This window comes from Rhincodon typus, chromosome 6 (assembly GCF_021869965.1).
Source record: "Rhincodon typus isolate 14 chromosome 6, sRhiTyp1.1, whole genome shotgun sequence".
Classification (NCBI taxonomy): domain Eukaryota; kingdom Metazoa; phylum Chordata; class Chondrichthyes; order Orectolobiformes; family Rhincodontidae; genus Rhincodon; species Rhincodon typus.
Window position 1 is genome coordinate 68,910,073 of NC_063337.1, and position 18,548 is coordinate 68,928,620.

Sequence of the window (18,548 nt, forward strand, 5' to 3'; positions counted from 1 at the left end):
GAAATAATTTATGCTTCACTTTTGACATTAACTGTCATGAAATTAAAAGTAAACAAATTCAAAATGAAGGATTTAATTAGCATGCACAAGCTGCATCAGCCATTGAATATGAATTGATATCTGCAGGCTGTAAGTGTGAAATTCAACCACTTAGTAATTAATCTATTGGGTCACTATGAGTAACATAGACAAAACTTTTGCCTTCACTCAAACAATACCTATACTCTTGTTTTTTGGATGTATTACCCCACTGCAATATTATCCGTTGATGTTATTTCTCATTTGCGTTTGTCTCTCAGTGTTTCTTCTCTCTTTTTTGAAACATGTCAGCGCTTGTGTTCTGTTTTCCTTTCCAATCTTCCCTTTTCCCCATCTTGTATTACTTTGCTTTCTATGATTTTCTTGTTTATCTGCGATTGCTCATGAATGCATAGTATGCCTGTTTTTTGTCCTCAAGGCACACTTTCATTCCAGGTCTGTCAAATGCTGTGTTAGATCAAATTTTGAGAAGGATCATGAGAAATTAGCCTTAGTAACAGGCATTTATTTTCTACTACATCAGTGCTTTACAGCATCACTCACAGATAACTTCTTGAAAAATTTATTTGGCGTGTTGCTAAAATTCTATTTGCTTTTGCTGCTTTTCCAGGTTGCTTCAGATTTCAAAAGTCTGCAGTCTCCATCATAAGCATTATTGTTGACTACAGTTCTGCTTAGAGTAGTTGCTCCCAGACAAGGGTTAACTACTGGACTTTCCTCTTGAATAGAACATGACTGGGAAGTAAAAGTACAAATCATGTTGAGCAGGACCAGGCGAAGTAGGAGGAAATGGAGAAAGTACAAAGTCATGACTGCCTAGGGCATTTTGAGAGTGATGTTCTGATACGAATGTCAGTAATGAAAAATGTTTGACACGTCTGCACTTCAAGTAGATTCTCAATGAAATTTGCCAACTACAGCAGTTCCAATTCTCATCAATTGACTGGATTATCAGCTGCTGGGAGGGGGACTGTGACTATGAACCTTTGTGCTGCCTCACTCCAGGTTGGTATTTGCAATGCTAGCAACATGTCATAGTGTTTTGTTGAACATGGGAGATTACTGAGACTCCCCAGTCAAAGAAAGATAACTTAATTTCATACTTCCTTGCCAGAAGGAAGAGGCAAAGTGAATTCAAGGGTTAAAGGATTCTCCATGGTGGAGCATGCTTTTGACGACTTACACTTTGCTTTGAGGCAACACGAGTAAACTCTCCTAAGTAACCAAACTGAAAGCTGGACTCCTTGACCAACATACAATTGATATGTGATCCTCCGCAACATATTGCTCAAGTTCATCATTTTGAAGGGAAAGCCTGGGTCACCATCAAGAAGGCAAGAAGCTGAGAAGCAATAGCACTTGGAGGAGGAAGCAGAGGATGTGCAATAGGTGGTGAAACAAAAGGTACAGGAAGGAAAATGACAATTTTGATAGCCCCTTAACTGGCTGTAGATGATTTCAACAAATACCCATATTTCTATATGTACAGTATAAGGAGCGGGGCTAGAGGAACTCAGTCTGGTTTTCGCTGTTCATATTGCTCCCTGCCTTCCAGCATAAAGGCTTGTTTCTTAAGTTAACATGCTTTCATTGTTTCTTGCGTTTCTGTATACTCCCAGTCAAGTTAAATTAGAACTAGGCTGTCGTTCTGAACTTGAGAATGACCTCTGTTATTTTGGCAGCTCCCCTTGAAACCTTCTCACTGATCCCTGGTTGTAAACTCCTGCTGCAGAAAATCCATAGTGTCAATATCTGGTAGTTCCAAATGCAACATCAAGTGATGATACATCTTCATCATGACTCTGTTCTTGGTTTTACCACTGTTTAAGCAAGCTGCATTTCTTGAGAGAAAGGCCAAGCTTAAAGTTATAGTAAGGAGAGAAAGGGAAACTACAAAGGCCATGCTTTATGTTTTCTGGGGCTAGTAAATTAGAAATCATTGTAGGATTGGGCGAAGTGAAATGTAAAAAGCAGGATTAGAGAAGAGGATGTCATCAGCTTCAGTAGATTCAGTTGGCCATTACGTCACCCATAACCCTTCTGTTAATGGACAGCACTGTCTCACTCATGGGAGTTAGAAGGTGCAGGATAACTTTTCCCTTCCCTTTCACTGAGTGTCAGGAGGACCTCTTGGCTCTTAAGGATCCAGGAGGTCCCTCCAAATTGACACTTACTTCACAAAAACTTTGAGTACAGTTTTGGAAAACCTCAGTGTCCTGTCTCTATCATGGTCAGCCATCCTCTGCATTTCCCAAATCAGATTTGAGCTTACAAAAGACTGCATCTTTGTGCAGTCACAATTCCTCTCCTCTGTAGAAGAGCATGCTAGTACTAAGTAGAGTAATATGTTATGATACTAATGCGTACAACAAATGAGCAGCATGGTCAGTGCTTACAGCTTACAAAAATCATGCTCCAGGGAGGCAGTACAAAGGTGCCATGTTGCTCTATCAGAATGAATAGATGAAGGATAACTGTATGCTTACTATTTCTTGTCCTATTTTCTGGAACTTTTCAATTTAGGCTCACTTCAAGCTATGTAGAGCATTAAGTGAAACCATGGTCAGAATCTTTAAAACTTGGTAGTCACTTATGCTAATTTTATTTTTACAGTTATATGCTTGTCAGAATTTGACACATAATATTAGGTTGCCTTCTGTAAAAAAAAACCCTAAAAAATGATAAAAGTAAAGCAAAACATTCAAACCATCATTGTTCAAACTATCAAGCTATCATAGCTCAACAATGATTGTGAATATTGGCCTGTTGTTGACATGACTATCAGGAAGTATGAAAGGTGGCCAGGACATACAATTCACTCTCAGTCAGGGCTTCAATGTCCTTTACTAAGAGTAGCATTTCAGCACTATTGTTGAGTGAGCTAGTCAAGTTCTGAAGGGCATTGCTGCTACACTTGGTCTGTGAAAGATGGACTAACAAGAGAGAAAAGAACTACTAAACTTGCCTTCACTGATTTAGCTGTCACAGGTGTACCTATCCATGATATTGTTGGTAGGATGCCCACTGCACATTCCTCGAGGAGATAAATTTCTGTCTTCACATCAACCTTACTAACCATTGCATCAAGTGGCAGCACCACCATACTAAACAACATGGATTCCAAACAGATCTAGCAGCTATAAACTGCCTTCTGTTAGGCTCAGCGGGTCATCATCAGCAGCAGAATTTTACTTAACCACAATCTGCAACCTCATGGGTAAGCAATTCACCCATTCTATCATTACCATCAAGCGAGGGAATCTACCATACCTCAATGAAGAGTTCAAGAGGGTATGTCAGAGGCAGCATCAGGTATCCTAAAAATGAGGTGTCAACCTAATTAACTACCACACAAGACTACTTGCATGCCAAACAGCTTAGACAGCAAGAGATAGACAGAGCTTTGACTGAATGTTTCAGTGTTTCCTTGCGCAATTGAAGACAGTGGGAATCGGACTCCTGGGATGGTTGGACTGATGTATCAAGAGGGGGTGAATGTCTAGAAAATTAAATCTGAAATGGTGTTTAATAAAGCAGCTTAGAAATAGCACATGAAGCATTTATCTTGACCTCCTGTGCATTTTCAGTGACTTCCAATCCAAGCTGACCAACTCTTGCAACTCAGAAAGTCATGTTTTCTGCTGGAATTTCGAAAACATCAAGAATTCTTTGGATGAAAGTCATTCAGCCATATTAATCCAACCACTGAGGATAACCCTATAATTTCCACACTGCTGAAAAAAATGATTTCCTAAACAATTTCAGAATTTTGCCTTTCGTCCACTACTCTACCAGACTGCCATTCAAAGTACTGAAAATGGAGCTGATGTGATTTACCTTTGACAAGTTTAAACACTATTCTCTTCTCTAAATGTGACTGTTTAATTTCAAGTAAACTTCCTGGCACTATTTATCTTTTGCTCATCTGCCTGCTGGCCTTCTGTTTGTCAGAGATAGTTGAGTTCTTGCAGGCAGACATAATTTACGAATCTGATGAAACAACTCACAATGAATACAAAATTAGCTGAAGATCAGAACATCTGCTGAAGGCACTGAAGCAGGATTTTGGCAAGCATAAAACTAGCCTTACCATTACAGTGTTCAGTTTTCAAGCAGAAAGGAAAGCTTTGCATGGTGTTTCTATTGAACAATCCATGTCAAATTGTAAAGATTTTGCAGACACAAGGTAAAGTGCAACAACATAAGAATGAAACAAGAAGTGAAGGCCATTTGACCCTTTAAGCCTGCTCCACTATTCAGTAAGTTCATGGCTAACCGGACTGTGACCCAAACTCAACTTTTCTGCCTTTTCCCCATCATTCTTGGCTCCCACGTGGATTGAAAATCTGTCTAACTCAACCCTGTATATATTCAACGATTCAGCCTCTACAGCTTGCTGGGAAAGAGAATTACAATGCTCAGGGAAGAAATTTCTCATCACTATTTCAAATGAGAGATTCCTTACTTTCAACCTGTGCCCTCTAATTCTAGAATCTTCCATAAAAGGAAATATCCTCTCATCATTTATTGAGCCCCTCAAAGTTTTCTGTTTCGATAAGATCATATCTCATTCTTCTAAACTGCAAATGAGTATAGGTCAACCTGCTCAACCCTTCCTCTTAAGAGAAACCCTTTCAGCCAGGAAATTAACGAAGTGAACTTTTTCAGGCCCACTTCAAATGAAAGTGTGCAGCCAAAACTAAACAGTGCTTTTGGTGTGGTCTCACCCATGCTCTGTATAGGTATAGCAATATTTCCCTACTTTTATATTCATCCCTCTTACAATAAAGACTGAAATTGCATTTGTGTTCCTAGTTTTGCTGTACCTGCATTTCAATTTTTTTTGTGATTCATACGCAACGAAACTTAGATCCCTCCATACAGCAGCAGTCTTTCTCCACTTTAACAATACTCTGTTTATTCTAACAGAAAGAATACAAAAAACAAACTCACATTTTTCCACATTATACACTGTCTGCTGTACTTGAATTCTGTGGTGTAGTGGGTATTGTGTTTGCCCATATGCAAAACATTTCCATGTTCAAAACTAGGCAGAAACATCACTACGGTTTACTTTTCTGCATCCTCCCTGGGAGGGAAAGCAATGTTGAATGGGATTTTTGTGGCACAGTAGTAGTATTCCTATTTCTGGGTCAGAAAACCTGATTTCAAGTCCTACCTGCTCCAGAAGTATGCTATAACTGATCTGAACAGGAATAAAAATACTTGAAATGTTATCATAAATATCTTACTGGTACAGACTGAAGTAACAATTCTCTTTCACCATTGGATTTTGTGGTACAGTGGTGTTTTCCTGCCTCAAAGCCAGAAATTCTGTGTTCACCTCTCATCTATCCAGAAATGTGATACAACATGGCCAAACAAGTTGATTAGAATAACTACACAATTTGTCCACTCATGTAACCCATCCTTATCGCTTTGCACACTCTTTCAATATGCCTATATTTGATGTCGCACAACTTTTGGTGACAATACAGTCAGTCCTTGGATACAAGTCATTATTATAAACAGTAAATAATTGATGCCCCAAGAAGGATTCTTGTGGCATTCTACTAGTTAGTTTCAAGTGCCCTTAAAAGAGCCCATTTATCCCAATTCTCCATTTCTTGTTAGTCTTCTACGCTAATCTATCACCCCAACAAATTCTGACCTAATGTAGTAGCCTATTATGCGGTACTTTATCAAATATATTTTGCAAATTCCAAATAGACTATATCTACTGGGTCTACACCATTCATTACGTCCTCAAAGAACTCCAATACATTGTGTCAACCACAACTTCCCTTTCTGAAAATTGTGTTGACTCTCCCGATAGTGCTATGATTTTCAAAATGTCCTATGCTACTTTAATAATGGAATTCAATACTTTCCTAAGAAAGAGATTAGATTAATTGACAAGGATGATACCTGGACTACAAGAATGATACCTTGCCTTCAGTGGTTAAGTTATGATGAGAGATTACACAAATTAGGCCTGCTTTCTCTAGAATTTAGAAGGTCAAGGGTGATCTCAAGATATTGATCTCAAGTCTTCAAGATATTAACAGGAAAAGACAGGGTAAGTAAAGATAAACTATTTCCACTGGTTGGAAGTTCAAAAACAGGGTACATCCTAAAAATGAGGGCCAGACCTGTTCAGGAGAGGTGTTACGAAGCATTTCTGCACACAAAGAGTAGGAGAGATTTGGAACTCTTCCACGATGGCAAGTTTTGCTAGACCAGTTGTTCGTTTTAAATCTGAGATACATAAATTTCTGTTTAGCAAAAGTATCAAGGGATATGCAGATAGGCCACAAATCGAGCATGACCTCATTGAATGGCAAGTCTGAGGGGGGCTGAATGACCTCTTTCTGTGTTCCTATGTTCCAAACTGGCCTATCGTTTCCTGCTTTCTGTCACCTTTCTTTCTTGAAAAAAGATGTTATAATTGTGGTTTTCAGACCTAGAAAAATTTGGAAGAATACAAATAATGAATCCATTATCTTTGCAACCACTTCTTCAATGATCTTGGGATACAAGACACGAGGCCCAATAGTTTGAGAGAGGTGTAAGGTCCTACGTTTCCAACCTCTTGTAAACCCCAAAGAGGTGCGTTAGTGAGAAGTCTGAAAGGTTTTAAGAAGGTTTTAACCCTTTTGAGTGCTGTGGTTTTAAATAGCAGATGCAAGCATGCTTTCTTGTAAGTTTGATTCCAAACCAAAATTATAAATGTATATGCAACACACACACATAGGCACGCATGCACAGATGGTTTCAATCTAACAGAGAAATAGAGAATCCTGTCACAGAGCTTTTACTAGGATACTAAACCTAGTCCGATTTGAATGTAGCTTGTCCAAATCAAACAATTTTCACTGTCCTTCATACTGATGCCAATGCCAATCAAAGACTCTTTCTCCCACATCACTCTCTGAGCTATGCATTAAACTCTCTGATCTGTCTGACCTTGTCAATTTGTCCTTGTCTCAAGTGAAAGCTGAAATTGACTATCTTTGAATTTCCTATCTCCTCAAATGCCTATGCAGAATCTCATTCTTATTTCTACTTACATTATGGGTTTCTCATGAATAATGACAAAAACATCTTCTTCCTCCCACTTCAAATTCTTCTGCAGGCATATTGGAGGGGGGACTTCTTCATGTTCTGCCTCACTGTAAACAAGCTGACCAGAGGATTCACTGGTTACAAAGCATTTCTGGTAGATGCTCTTTTACAGGATTTTCCAGTTTTCTTTTTATCTATATGACATTGGATTTTTATCTATGTCCTTACAGCACTTGGGAGATGATATGGATTCTGGTCAGTATTTGTCCGTGTCTACCGCATCAGGTGTTATGGTCATGGGATATTGGCTTGACAGGTCAGTTGGTCTTTACCTGCCTGTTAATTTTATAAACGTAATTCATGAGTGGTGGTGAAGTGATGAAACAGTACATGAAATCACAAGAACTAAATAACTCCAGTGTTAGTCGGAGGCTAACTCTTCATGGATGAAGAACTAATTGAAATGCTTATCCACTTCCACAGAGGTGAAAGTACTTTCAAAGTTCCAGAGATTCTGAAATAATTAGCATAAATGGAATGAGCACAGTGGGCTAGTTCTTTCATACACATTAGTTACTAAAAGCCTTTTTGGCTAGAGAAGTGGTTATGAGCAGGGTTTTGTAGGAGCCTCAGATTATTTGTTCAAGATCTAACAATCTTTCATCATATTTATATGGTGTACAGGGCACCAAAAGAACTCTCTGAAATCTGCAGATTTAAAGGTTTAGCAAATAATAAGAAATAATGCAACTAGTCAGTCACCTAAAAATTTTACGAAACTGAATCAGTATTTGCAAATGTATTAGGTAGTAGATAAGTATACTGTGTCTCTTGTAAAATATCTTGAAAATAACTAAACGTGAGGTACCTGTGTCAAAGATAAACTATCTCTGCTCATCTTCTCGATATGGCTACAGTCATTGACACTGTTAATCGCAATATTCTCAAGTGCCCTTCCACTGTCGTCCAGCTAAATAGAACTGCTCTCACCTGTTCCATTCATATCTATCTAATCATAGCATTTTATCACTTGTATGTCTTCTCTTCCTGATCCTACACTGTTATCTTTTGTGCCCCCTGAGAATTTGCCACCTTGTATTTCCTTTTTGCATTCTTATCATTCATATTCCCTCAGTGACATTACCTGAAAATACAGTGTCAATTTTCACATGAATGCCTATGATTTGCACAGCTCTACTCACCATCACCTTAATCAAATCTCCCACTGTGGCTAAATTATCAGATTACTCATCTGTCATCCAACACTAAACGAGCAGTTTTTTTTACACCTAGCAACGAGAAACAAAGGCATTGACTTTGATCTCCACTCAAACTCAATTCACTAGTTACCATTCGACCCACTGGTAATTGTCTAACACTAAATCTATCTGGTCACAAACTTCATATCATCTCTGACTACATTTCTGGGCCATTATTAAGAGTACTTACTTACACTTCTGTAATATTGTCCCACTTCCATGTTTCATCTGCTGCTGAAAATCCCTATTTCTCCATTCACTGCTTTGTTAACAACAACTTCAATATTACAAGATGATCTCAATGTTCTAACCTTCGTAAACTTACGATAATCCAATCTTCTCCTCCCACATATTAAATTGGACTGGATCCCACCACTCCTGTGTTCACTGTGTATATAAGGCTCAAGTCAGGAATGCTTTTATTTTAAAATTTTTATTCTTGTTTTCACATCCCTACCTTTCCTATCTCTGTAATCTCTTCATCCCCACAAGTTTCCAAGATATCGGTGCACATCTACTTTTGGCCTCCTCAGTATCCCCAGTTTTAGTTGCTGCACTATTGGTGATGATATATGGTTGGCTCAGGCCTTATCTCTGGAATTGATGACGTACATCTCTCTCACTGCCTCTTCACCCTGTTTTCCTTCTTTATTGATCACAATTTAAAATCTGCTACTTTGACTACATTTTTGGTCACCTGACCCAATATGTCCTAATGTGATTTAGTGTCGTCTTTTGCTGTATAACCCTGCAGTAAAGCACCATTGGATAAGTTCCCATTACATCTCTACATAAATATAAGTTGCATTGTTGTTTTCAAGACAACTGACCACAACATTTTCCTTTTCTTCCTTCTCCTGTCATTCAACACTATAAGAACAGTAGTAGGCCATTCAGCCCATCAAGACTGCTCTGTAAATCAAGTAAAAAAAGAGTCTGATCATCTATCTCAATGCCACTTTCCTGTGCTATCCTGTGCATATCTCTTGATGTAATATCAGTTGATGTCATTAGTATCCAGAAACCTACGAAGGTCCATCTTGAAAATGCTCCATGATTGAGTATCTACAGCTCTCTGGAGTACACAACTCCAAGGATTCACCATCCTCTGAGTACTTATCCTAATGGACAAAGCATATCTACAGTAGCATCTCCTCTTACGTTCTCATCGTCACATCTGGTATTCCCAAAAGATCCCGCTCTCATTCTTACCTCCATTAATTAATACACATAGTGAGCTTCAACATTTATACTCAAATTCTCCATCAGCTCTTTCAATTTCACAACTGCTGCTGTTATGTTTAACTGCCTGTCTGACATAGAATTCTGGATAAACTACCATTTCCATCATGTTCAGTTTGTAAAATCATAACCATCCTGTCCAGTTTGGAAAAGGTTACAATAAATAAATTAAATATTAGACAAATTAAAAATTAAATTTAATTAATTGATACAGCATTTTCATCAAAGCATTTTACAACTATACAGAAGTACTCTTGAAGTGCAGTCATTGTTTTAATACACGTTTGTGCTTAACAATACATACTTTACCTGACTCCTTCATCCATCCCCAGCTGCTTTCTTATCAAGAAATTGATCATCCTGGTGCCTTAAATGTTGCTAACATAGGCTTCATACTTCTCATCCAGTTCAGTCTGTATTCTGTCACAAAACATCAGCTGCTGTTTTTTTTTGCCCACCACTCACCATCAAAATCTTCATCCCCTTCTTTTTTTTTAATCTCCAGGATTGATTTTCTTCTTCAGTGCTATCCAAGCTGACTCTGAGTTTCATCACAAATTCTACTGCAAAACTCCAAAATCTTTGAATGATCCCAAATAAATTCTGAAGACCCTAGGATCCTGCATCCACTATTGGCTTCCCCTCCCATTGTCTTCCTTCAGAAATCTCTCTTCAGGCTAGTATTACAAATGCTACAATACACCCAGTTTGCACTCTCTCTTGTTTAGCATAAATAATAATTTATGCATGCCTTCATTGTACAATTAGTGACATGGCCTTCAGATGTCACATTACTGAACTCAAGCCTATAAATAATGATTGGCACTTCAAAAATTTGTGAATGTATTTTGTTTTGAGGCACAACATTTGAAAATTCATCATTTCCAAACCATCCAATGAAAAATAAATTGAAATGACCAAAACATGATAAGAAACATGAATATGATCACTTACCATGACATTCCAATGTTGACCAGTTAAATGCTGGAATGGATCCTTTACTTTTAATTATTTGTTATTTAAGCATAAGTAAAGTACAGAAAAATCTCATACAACTGGTGTCTGGCCACAAATTTCAACAGTAATAATTTGAAGGCTCCAGTTTTACTTTGTGAAAGATACAGCATTGAAGGAGGGAAGGAAGTGATTTCATTCATCAGTATGATGCTGCTCTAAACATTTTCGATAATTAAGGCCAGAGATTTGACATTTATAAAGGGTGAATCATCCAGTCAAAGCCACCATTGAGATGAATGTAGGGAATGTTCTCCAGTGAAGAAAGAAGTAACAGACAAACCACAACTTATTAAATTACATGTACATACACGTTCAATTTGTCCTGCAGTAAAAACCATATTTAAATGCCTGGCAAGCTATTTGGAAAATAGGACAATAAAAGCATGATGGAACCTCGATGTTTAAATTACCACATTAAGTTTACGGTCACAGATAGACTGAAAACTCCCATTATTTCGATGCTGCAGTTCTTGAGTCACATGTAGGTTAGACTGGGTAAGGACAGATGTTTTCTTTTCCTAAAGTGCAACAGTAAACCAAGGTGGGTTTTTATGACAATCAAAAATGTGGCTATTACTCATTACTGAGACAGTGGGCCCAGATTTCTGCTATGAAAAGCACATCTGCCACGATAAAAATGGGAATTAGGAATCCCAATCCTGCCCCTGACCCAAGCATATCTCATTTTCCTGGGGAGCAGGATTGGGAGCAGACTGTAGTTTGCACATGCACAGTTCCCAGAGGCAGCTGGCTATTGTGAGTGTTCTGCTGTCTCTACTAAAATGGGTTTGTGGATTCCGTGAAGGATGAAACCCAGAGTGTAGAGATTAGGCAGTTAAGGCCAGGTCCATTCTCAGTACATTTGTTTGGATAGATAAAATACTCCTTTCAAGATGCAAAGTGCCTTTTGGATTTGGTCTGATTGCAGATTCAGGAAGGGTAAAGTACACTGGGCTTGTAAGAAGGAGGTATGCTTGTGTGTAACGAGTGCATACACCCTTTTCTTATTTTCCATTGAATGTAGATAGGTCTGCATAGACCAATATTTATTCACATCTATATCTGTCCTGGAAAAAGAGATGGTGAGCTGCCCTCTTGAACTGCTTCAGTTCTTCGTATGTAGATATGTCCACAGTTCTGTTGGGTAGCGATTTTGACCCAGAGACACTGTTCCAAGTCAGGATGGTGTGTGGCTTGGAAGGGAACTTGCAGATAATGGTTTCTCCATCCACCTGCTGCCCTTGTCCATCTAGATGATTGAGATCATGAGCTTAGCAGGTCCTGTCATAAACTTGATGAGTTGCTGCAGTAGATCGTACAAATTGTACATGCTGTTGCCACTGTGTGCCAGTGGTGAGGGGTGTGAATGTTAAAAGTAGTGGATAGGGTGCCAAACAAACGGGCTCCTCTTTCCTTGATGGTGTTGAACTTCTCAAATGCTAATAGATTTGTACTAATCCAGACAAGTGAAAAGTATTTGTGACATTAAGCACCTGAATTGGGCCATGTCAAAAGTGGACAGGCTTTGGGAAGATAGGACACGAATTGCTTGCTGCAGAATTCCTAGATTCTGACTTGCTGTTGTAGACACAGTATTTATATAACTGGTCCAGTTAAGTCCATGGTATATAGTAATCCCCACGATGTTGGAAATGTAGGATTCGTGGTCTAGCACTTGTGTGGCATAAATGTTACTCACTATTTATCAGCCCTAGTCTGAATGCTGTCCAGGTTTCATTGCATTTGGGACTGCTTTCGAATGTATGAAGCCATGTTTTGAACATTGTGTAATGATCAACAAACATATCTGACCTTATGATGGAGGGTAAGTCATTGATAAAGCACCTAAAGTGGTTGAACCTAAGACGTTTCCCCTGATTAACTCCTCCAGTGTAAACGTGCAATCCTGCAGATTGCCTGGGACTGAGATGATTAACCTCCAACAACCACAATTATTTTCCTTTGTGTTTGGTAATTATCCAACCAGCTCAGACATTTTCCCCAATTCCTATTTACTCTGATTTTGATTTGACTCCTTAATGCCATGCTTGGTCAAACACTGCCTTGATGTTAAGTCACTTTCAGCTCACCTCTAGCGTTCAGCTCCTTTGTCCATGCTCAGAGCAAAGTTGTAATGAGGTAAGGTGCTGAGTGGTCCCCGTGGAGCCCAAACTGGATGTCAGCAAGCAGGTTAATGCTGACCAAGTTCTGTTTAATAGCATTGCCAACAACTCATTCAGTCACTTTGCTGATGACTATGTTGACAACTGGCACAGTCAAAACTGTCAAAATAATGTCCAAAAAATCTGTGGAGTTAAATAATAAACAGTCCCAATGTTTCAGTATTCCAACTGACATAAACTATTGTAGGATTTGTGCTACTTGATGGGTTTCTCAAACTATCACTAGCATGTTATCAATTGAGCATTTTAATGGACAGCTCCAAATGTTTATAGAATGGAAATGTTTGTTTACATGAGGAATTGAGAAATGAAGTGAAATGTTATATTCTGTGAGGAATTCATTAAAGGAGTTTCCATGTATTGCATTTTTATATCAATGAATATATGTTTTTTCAATAATAAGATCATCAATGGACTGATAAATTTATTTTCTGTCAGGATGCCTCTGGGGTATGTCAATGGCAGATACTGGGTGAGTTTACATGAAGAGTAAGGGCAAATAGTGGTAAGTGGCTGGGTATAAGTTGGCACTGAATTGCTAAATGGCTATAAATGGCAAGGAATGCTTGACAGTTTAGGGAGTGTGAGGAGACATGAAAGATGGTTGAATGGCATTCAGTGGCATGGGGAAAAGCAGAGCAATAAGAGATGGGTAGAGGGGCATAGGATGTCAAGGGGAATACCAGCAATGGCAGATTGGTGAATGGGCATTAGGTGTCATAAATTGGCACAAGGGTTCAGGAAACATGGATTGGCATGAACAGGGGGGCGTTGAGAATGAAGAATGAAATCAACAGGGATTTTATATGCTTGAATCTGAATTTCTAGGTACTGGAGACCACGTAAATGTCCCCCGTTAGATTTCCTGCTCAAAGACCCTTAAGAACTAGCAGCTTCCTCTGTTCTTCCTGGGTTGCCCAACCCAAATCCCAATCCAGCCTGCTCATCGACCGAAAATTGAAATGCAAACACCCACTTCTACAGGTTGAGTTCATGGAATAAGGACTTCTCCTGCCTCCATGCACCCAACTCAGGAATGAAAATAAGGACCTCAATTTCTGTTCTAGATTTATTAATTCATCTAAATTCCACAAGATGCCATGGTGGAATTTAGATTACTAGTGCAGTGATATTACCTATTCTACTGTGTCACCATCACTCCCAAGAGCTCAATAGCTCAAGATTAATTCATCCAGCTTTATAGAAATTTTAAGCAGTAATTAGGGAGAATTAAAGATAACACATCAATGTCTATTGTGCTCTTAAGTTAATTACATTCTGCCATGAAGCATTCAGTGATCTGATCTATTGTGGTCAGGAGGCATATATTTAATCTCAGGAGCAATTACTGTGACATCAGCAATATAATCTAAATGAATACAAAGTAAGAAAGCCGTAGTGGATCAAGTAAGGTTTCCATTTTTTTCTGCATTCTTTCATAGTGTGGATACACAGACTCACAGAAAAGTTCTGTTTCCATTGTCCCATAATTACACATAAACACCAAACTGCATCTGCTAATGCAACAGCAAAGTTACCCATGCCAATTGCCAATGATCTTAATGAATGGGATTCCTGAGCCCAAAAATATTTCATTATGAATGACCTAGAGAGATGGCAACAGAGGAGAAATGCTGGGAGGGTTGCAAAAACAAATACAAACACAGGCATATAAAAAGACAGATAGAGAGGGTGTCAGAAAGAGAAATACACAATTGAGAGACAGAGGGACATCAAGAAAGAGAAGGAAGTGGATAGTGTACACACAATTCTATCACTTTTTTTTCTTTCATATCTGGGATCCTGGATTTGACAAGGCTCTGGAACCAAAAGATTTCTGTTTCACAACGAATATTTTTGTTTTGATGTTTTCAGTCTCAGTTCTGAACTTCAGAGTATATTGAAACCAAAGGCTGATATGAGAATTATTTGGGAAAAAGCTATATCACATTATATGCGAGTCTATAAAAATGAGCAATGTTGCCTATTATAGTATACGCAAAATTGAAAATTCATTGTAAAAGCTCACCATTGCTGACAATTTTGGCCCGTTGATTTGAGCATTCATAATCGCATCATTCACTAATGAATGGAGATTCAGCAAAACTTGTTCTATATCGTAAGTTCCTTGTATTCCATTTGACAGTTCCTCCAGCGATCTGATATACTCCCGCCAGTGTGGATCAATTTCCGCCATGGCAGCAAGGCATCCTCTCATCACATTCAGGCAATAGCCCATGCATGGCTTACCATTAGTCAATCCATGACAATGGGAGCAGAATAGCATCTTCAGCAGAGCTTTGCTGCATTCTTTAGTGTACTGTAAGTGATCAGTTGTGTTGATAACTTCGATTCCTAAATTTAATGCCTGCAGAAACATATGACTAGCCATCAGAGATTTTGACATTTGATTCGTTATTAATTTTGGAATATTACCAAATGGATTTAGGTCCTTCCTCGCCATCCGTACACATTCTGCAAAGTCCGGGGAGATGTCAGTGAGGGCAGGATTGATTAGATGATTATAAACCAATGGGAAGAGACTATCAAAAAATCTATTAACAAATTCATCAACGTTCATCTCTGAGCCAATAACAAAGAGTGCAACATCAGTGAAGAGCTCTTGAATTGGTGCAACTGTCTGGAAGGCCATATTCCGGTAGGTCGTTCTGAACAGCATCTTGGTGTTATTCTCTGCATGCCGAATGATATTCTGAAATGTCTCTGCAATCAAAAGGACAAACAGGTTAATCATTCAGCTTCAATAATTTCACAATCTGGCAATGCAGAATGGATGAATTCTTATCTTTCCCCCACGTTTTGTAAAAGTGTTCTGTAGGGACTGTACTTGAGAAGTTGGATTCAAAATCATTAGGAAGCTTCTTTTCCAAATTCAGTGAAAGCTAGAATATGAAACAATATGGTACAGATTCTTTGATTGTAGTAGCATTCAACCTGGCTCCACCACGCACTGAATCAGTTGATTTATTGTCAAATGTCACGAGGTAGTACAGAACTTGAGTACTGTTGGAAACTGAAACATGCTATTGAAGCTTTATATTTTTCACATAGAAACACAGAAAAGAGGAGCAGGATGAGGCCACTTAGACCTTTGAACTTGGAAGATAATCACTGGGACTTTGAAGACAAAATAAAATCTGATAGGGAACAATAATTTATATTGTATGAGATGAGGATGTTGATTGAATGGACTGTGATTAAATTGAGACATTGCCTCATTGAAAATGAATTAATATAACTTTTAAAAAGGTAAATAACTTAATGTGTTGTACATAAATCAAATAGATACTGGACACTGGTACCTGTAAAGGTTTTCTCTCTTTAATGTAGTTCTAACTCACCATAAAGTAAAGAGGAACTTTGCAAGCATAATCAAATTGCATTTTCCTTCTCCATTGCATGTTAGCATTCAGATTTTGTATGTCAGGTAACCATGGCAGCAAGTGCAAGTTTGGCAAGTTAACTGACATAAAATTGCAAGTAGCCCCATGGGGTAGTCTTTCCAATGTGTTTCCGCTGCCAGCAGCAAGATGAGATACAGACAGGCTGCAACTTGGAAAAGGTAGCTGACTGGCTTAAATAAAGTTTGAATTACACACCACTTTACAGGGCGCACAGCATTTTGCCAACAGCATAGTGGGAAGCAGCAGTAACATGGACATGATCTCCCTGCAGCATCCTGAGGCCTGGCAGAGTTCTAGGCACCACATGCACAAAGATCTGAATTGAAATCACCCAATTCCATTGTGCTGTATTTTAATGGCTAGCTGAAATTAAGTCACCCATCAGTTTGGTCATAAAGTAATGCATGGTCCATTTCTTTGGAAATTAACAATTTCACAAAATTTGTTATTCAAACTGGGCAGAATTGCCAACATAAGTCATCAATGAGTCTGGAATCTGAATTCCAATTGGTTTTTCCGATTGATTGTCTTTTTGTTTTTGAATAAAAACATATGGATGACATGCTCCATCACGTGACATAGATGATTACTGTGCTAGAAGGGACAGATTCAGAACAGACCCAACAACTGAACATCTATGAAGTCCTATTAGTCACAAGCAGCAGTAGAATTTGACCTGAATACAATCTGTAACCTCATGGCCTGGTATATCCATCATTCCACCATTATTATTAAGACAGGGAAAAAAATCCTTACTGAAGGAGCAGCACTATGCATATCAATAAAACCAGGTGCTCAAACCCTACACGTTGTACCTCCATAATCCGGCATTCTCAGGACCAGGCATTTGCCAGACTGGAGAAGTTGCCAGACCACAAGCGGTAACATCAAGGTCTACATGGAAGTTTTTAAAACACATTTAGAAGTTGCTGCACCACATACTCTTAATGGTTCTTCTGCATGTTATGATTAGAGTCAGCTAAATTTTCATCCTGTTAATTGCATTTTCAAACCGAAAATGTTCCTCAGCATGGAACCTGAAAAAGGATAAAGCTGCATGAGCACCAATAGCACCACAGGTTTTTATTCCTGTGGGAAGATGAAGATTTAAATTATTATGTCTTCCACATGCAGATGTGAACAACAAAATAAATCTTTTTAACAAGGAAAGCAACAAGTATGATCTGAATTATTCCGAAATTAAAATACTCATCATGACCTCGTCATCTAATCAGTGAAATTTCATATATTGGAACTAGAACCATAGTGCAGGTAGACAGATCACAACGTGCTGGATTAGGAAATTGTGCAGCAAAATACCACGTGTGCTGAACAGCAAGCAGCAGAAGCAGGAAGTTGTAGACAGAGCTAATTGATCCCACAACCAACAGCTTAGTAATCCTAACATATCCAGTCATGAAGTTTGTGGACAATGCACCATAAAAGGAACTCCACAAACCTCCCCACCTTCAGTAATGGGGCAGTCCAGTGTATCAGTGAAAACAGACATCCTAAAGAATACTCCTGATTGGAAATTAATCATACCGGCCATATAAATGCTGCAGCAACAAAGACACATCGGATGCTGGCAATGTGGTATGATTTAATCCCCTCCATCTCCCAAAGCCTGTCCATTACCTGCATGGTGCAACTCATGAGTATGATGGAATATCCCCCACTTGTCTGGATGCATGCAGCTCCAACAACACTCAAGAACTTGACTCCATTCAGGACAGAGCATCCCATCCACCACCTTCAACACCTACTTCACCACCAATGGCTCAGTGGCAGCAATGTGTATCATCTACAAATTGCACTGAAGCAATTCGCCAATGCCCCTTTGACAGCATCTTCCAAACTCGAGACTTTTACAATGTAAAACAAGAAGACTGACGGCTAGCTGGGAATCAGCTTCAAGTTTCTACTCATGTCACCTTTGCTTCCTTTGCCAAATGCCTTAAATTTGTGCTCCCTGGGTCTTAATTGTAGGAGCAGTCTCTCTCTATCTACTCTGATGACTCCTCATGAATTTTAACTTATCTATCAACAAGTTCCAAAGCATGTTTCATGCAAGTCTAATATGTTCTCCTCACCCATTTATGTCATAGCATGGTAGAATGGCAGAAAATTTAATCAATGAATGTCACATATTGAATGAATATATAGATTTTATTTTGCAACATAAAATCATAGTTAATTATTCCCCAAAGGTGAGAAAAGAAGCATGAATATTTCACAGATAACAAGGTGCAGGGCTGGATGAACACAGCAGGCCAAGCAGCATCAGGGAGCAGGAAGGCTGACGTTTCAGGCCTAGA

The 18,548-nt window shown here is 38.7% G+C and overlaps 1 protein-coding gene across 2 annotated transcripts in view; it reads right to left on the reverse strand.

Annotated features, from left to right (window-relative positions):
* The window catches only part of gpc5a (glypican 5a), an 859,383-nt gene that overhangs the window by 609,957 nt on the left and 230,878 nt on the right, over positions 1-18,548 (reverse strand). For both annotated transcript variants that reach the window (XM_048598178.1, XM_048598177.1), the window contains exon 3: positions 14,835-15,529. In XM_048598178.1, coding sequence (XP_048454135.1) covers positions 14,835-15,529 — 695 coding nt within the window. The remainder of the gene's footprint in view (positions 1-14,834; positions 15,530-18,548) is intronic.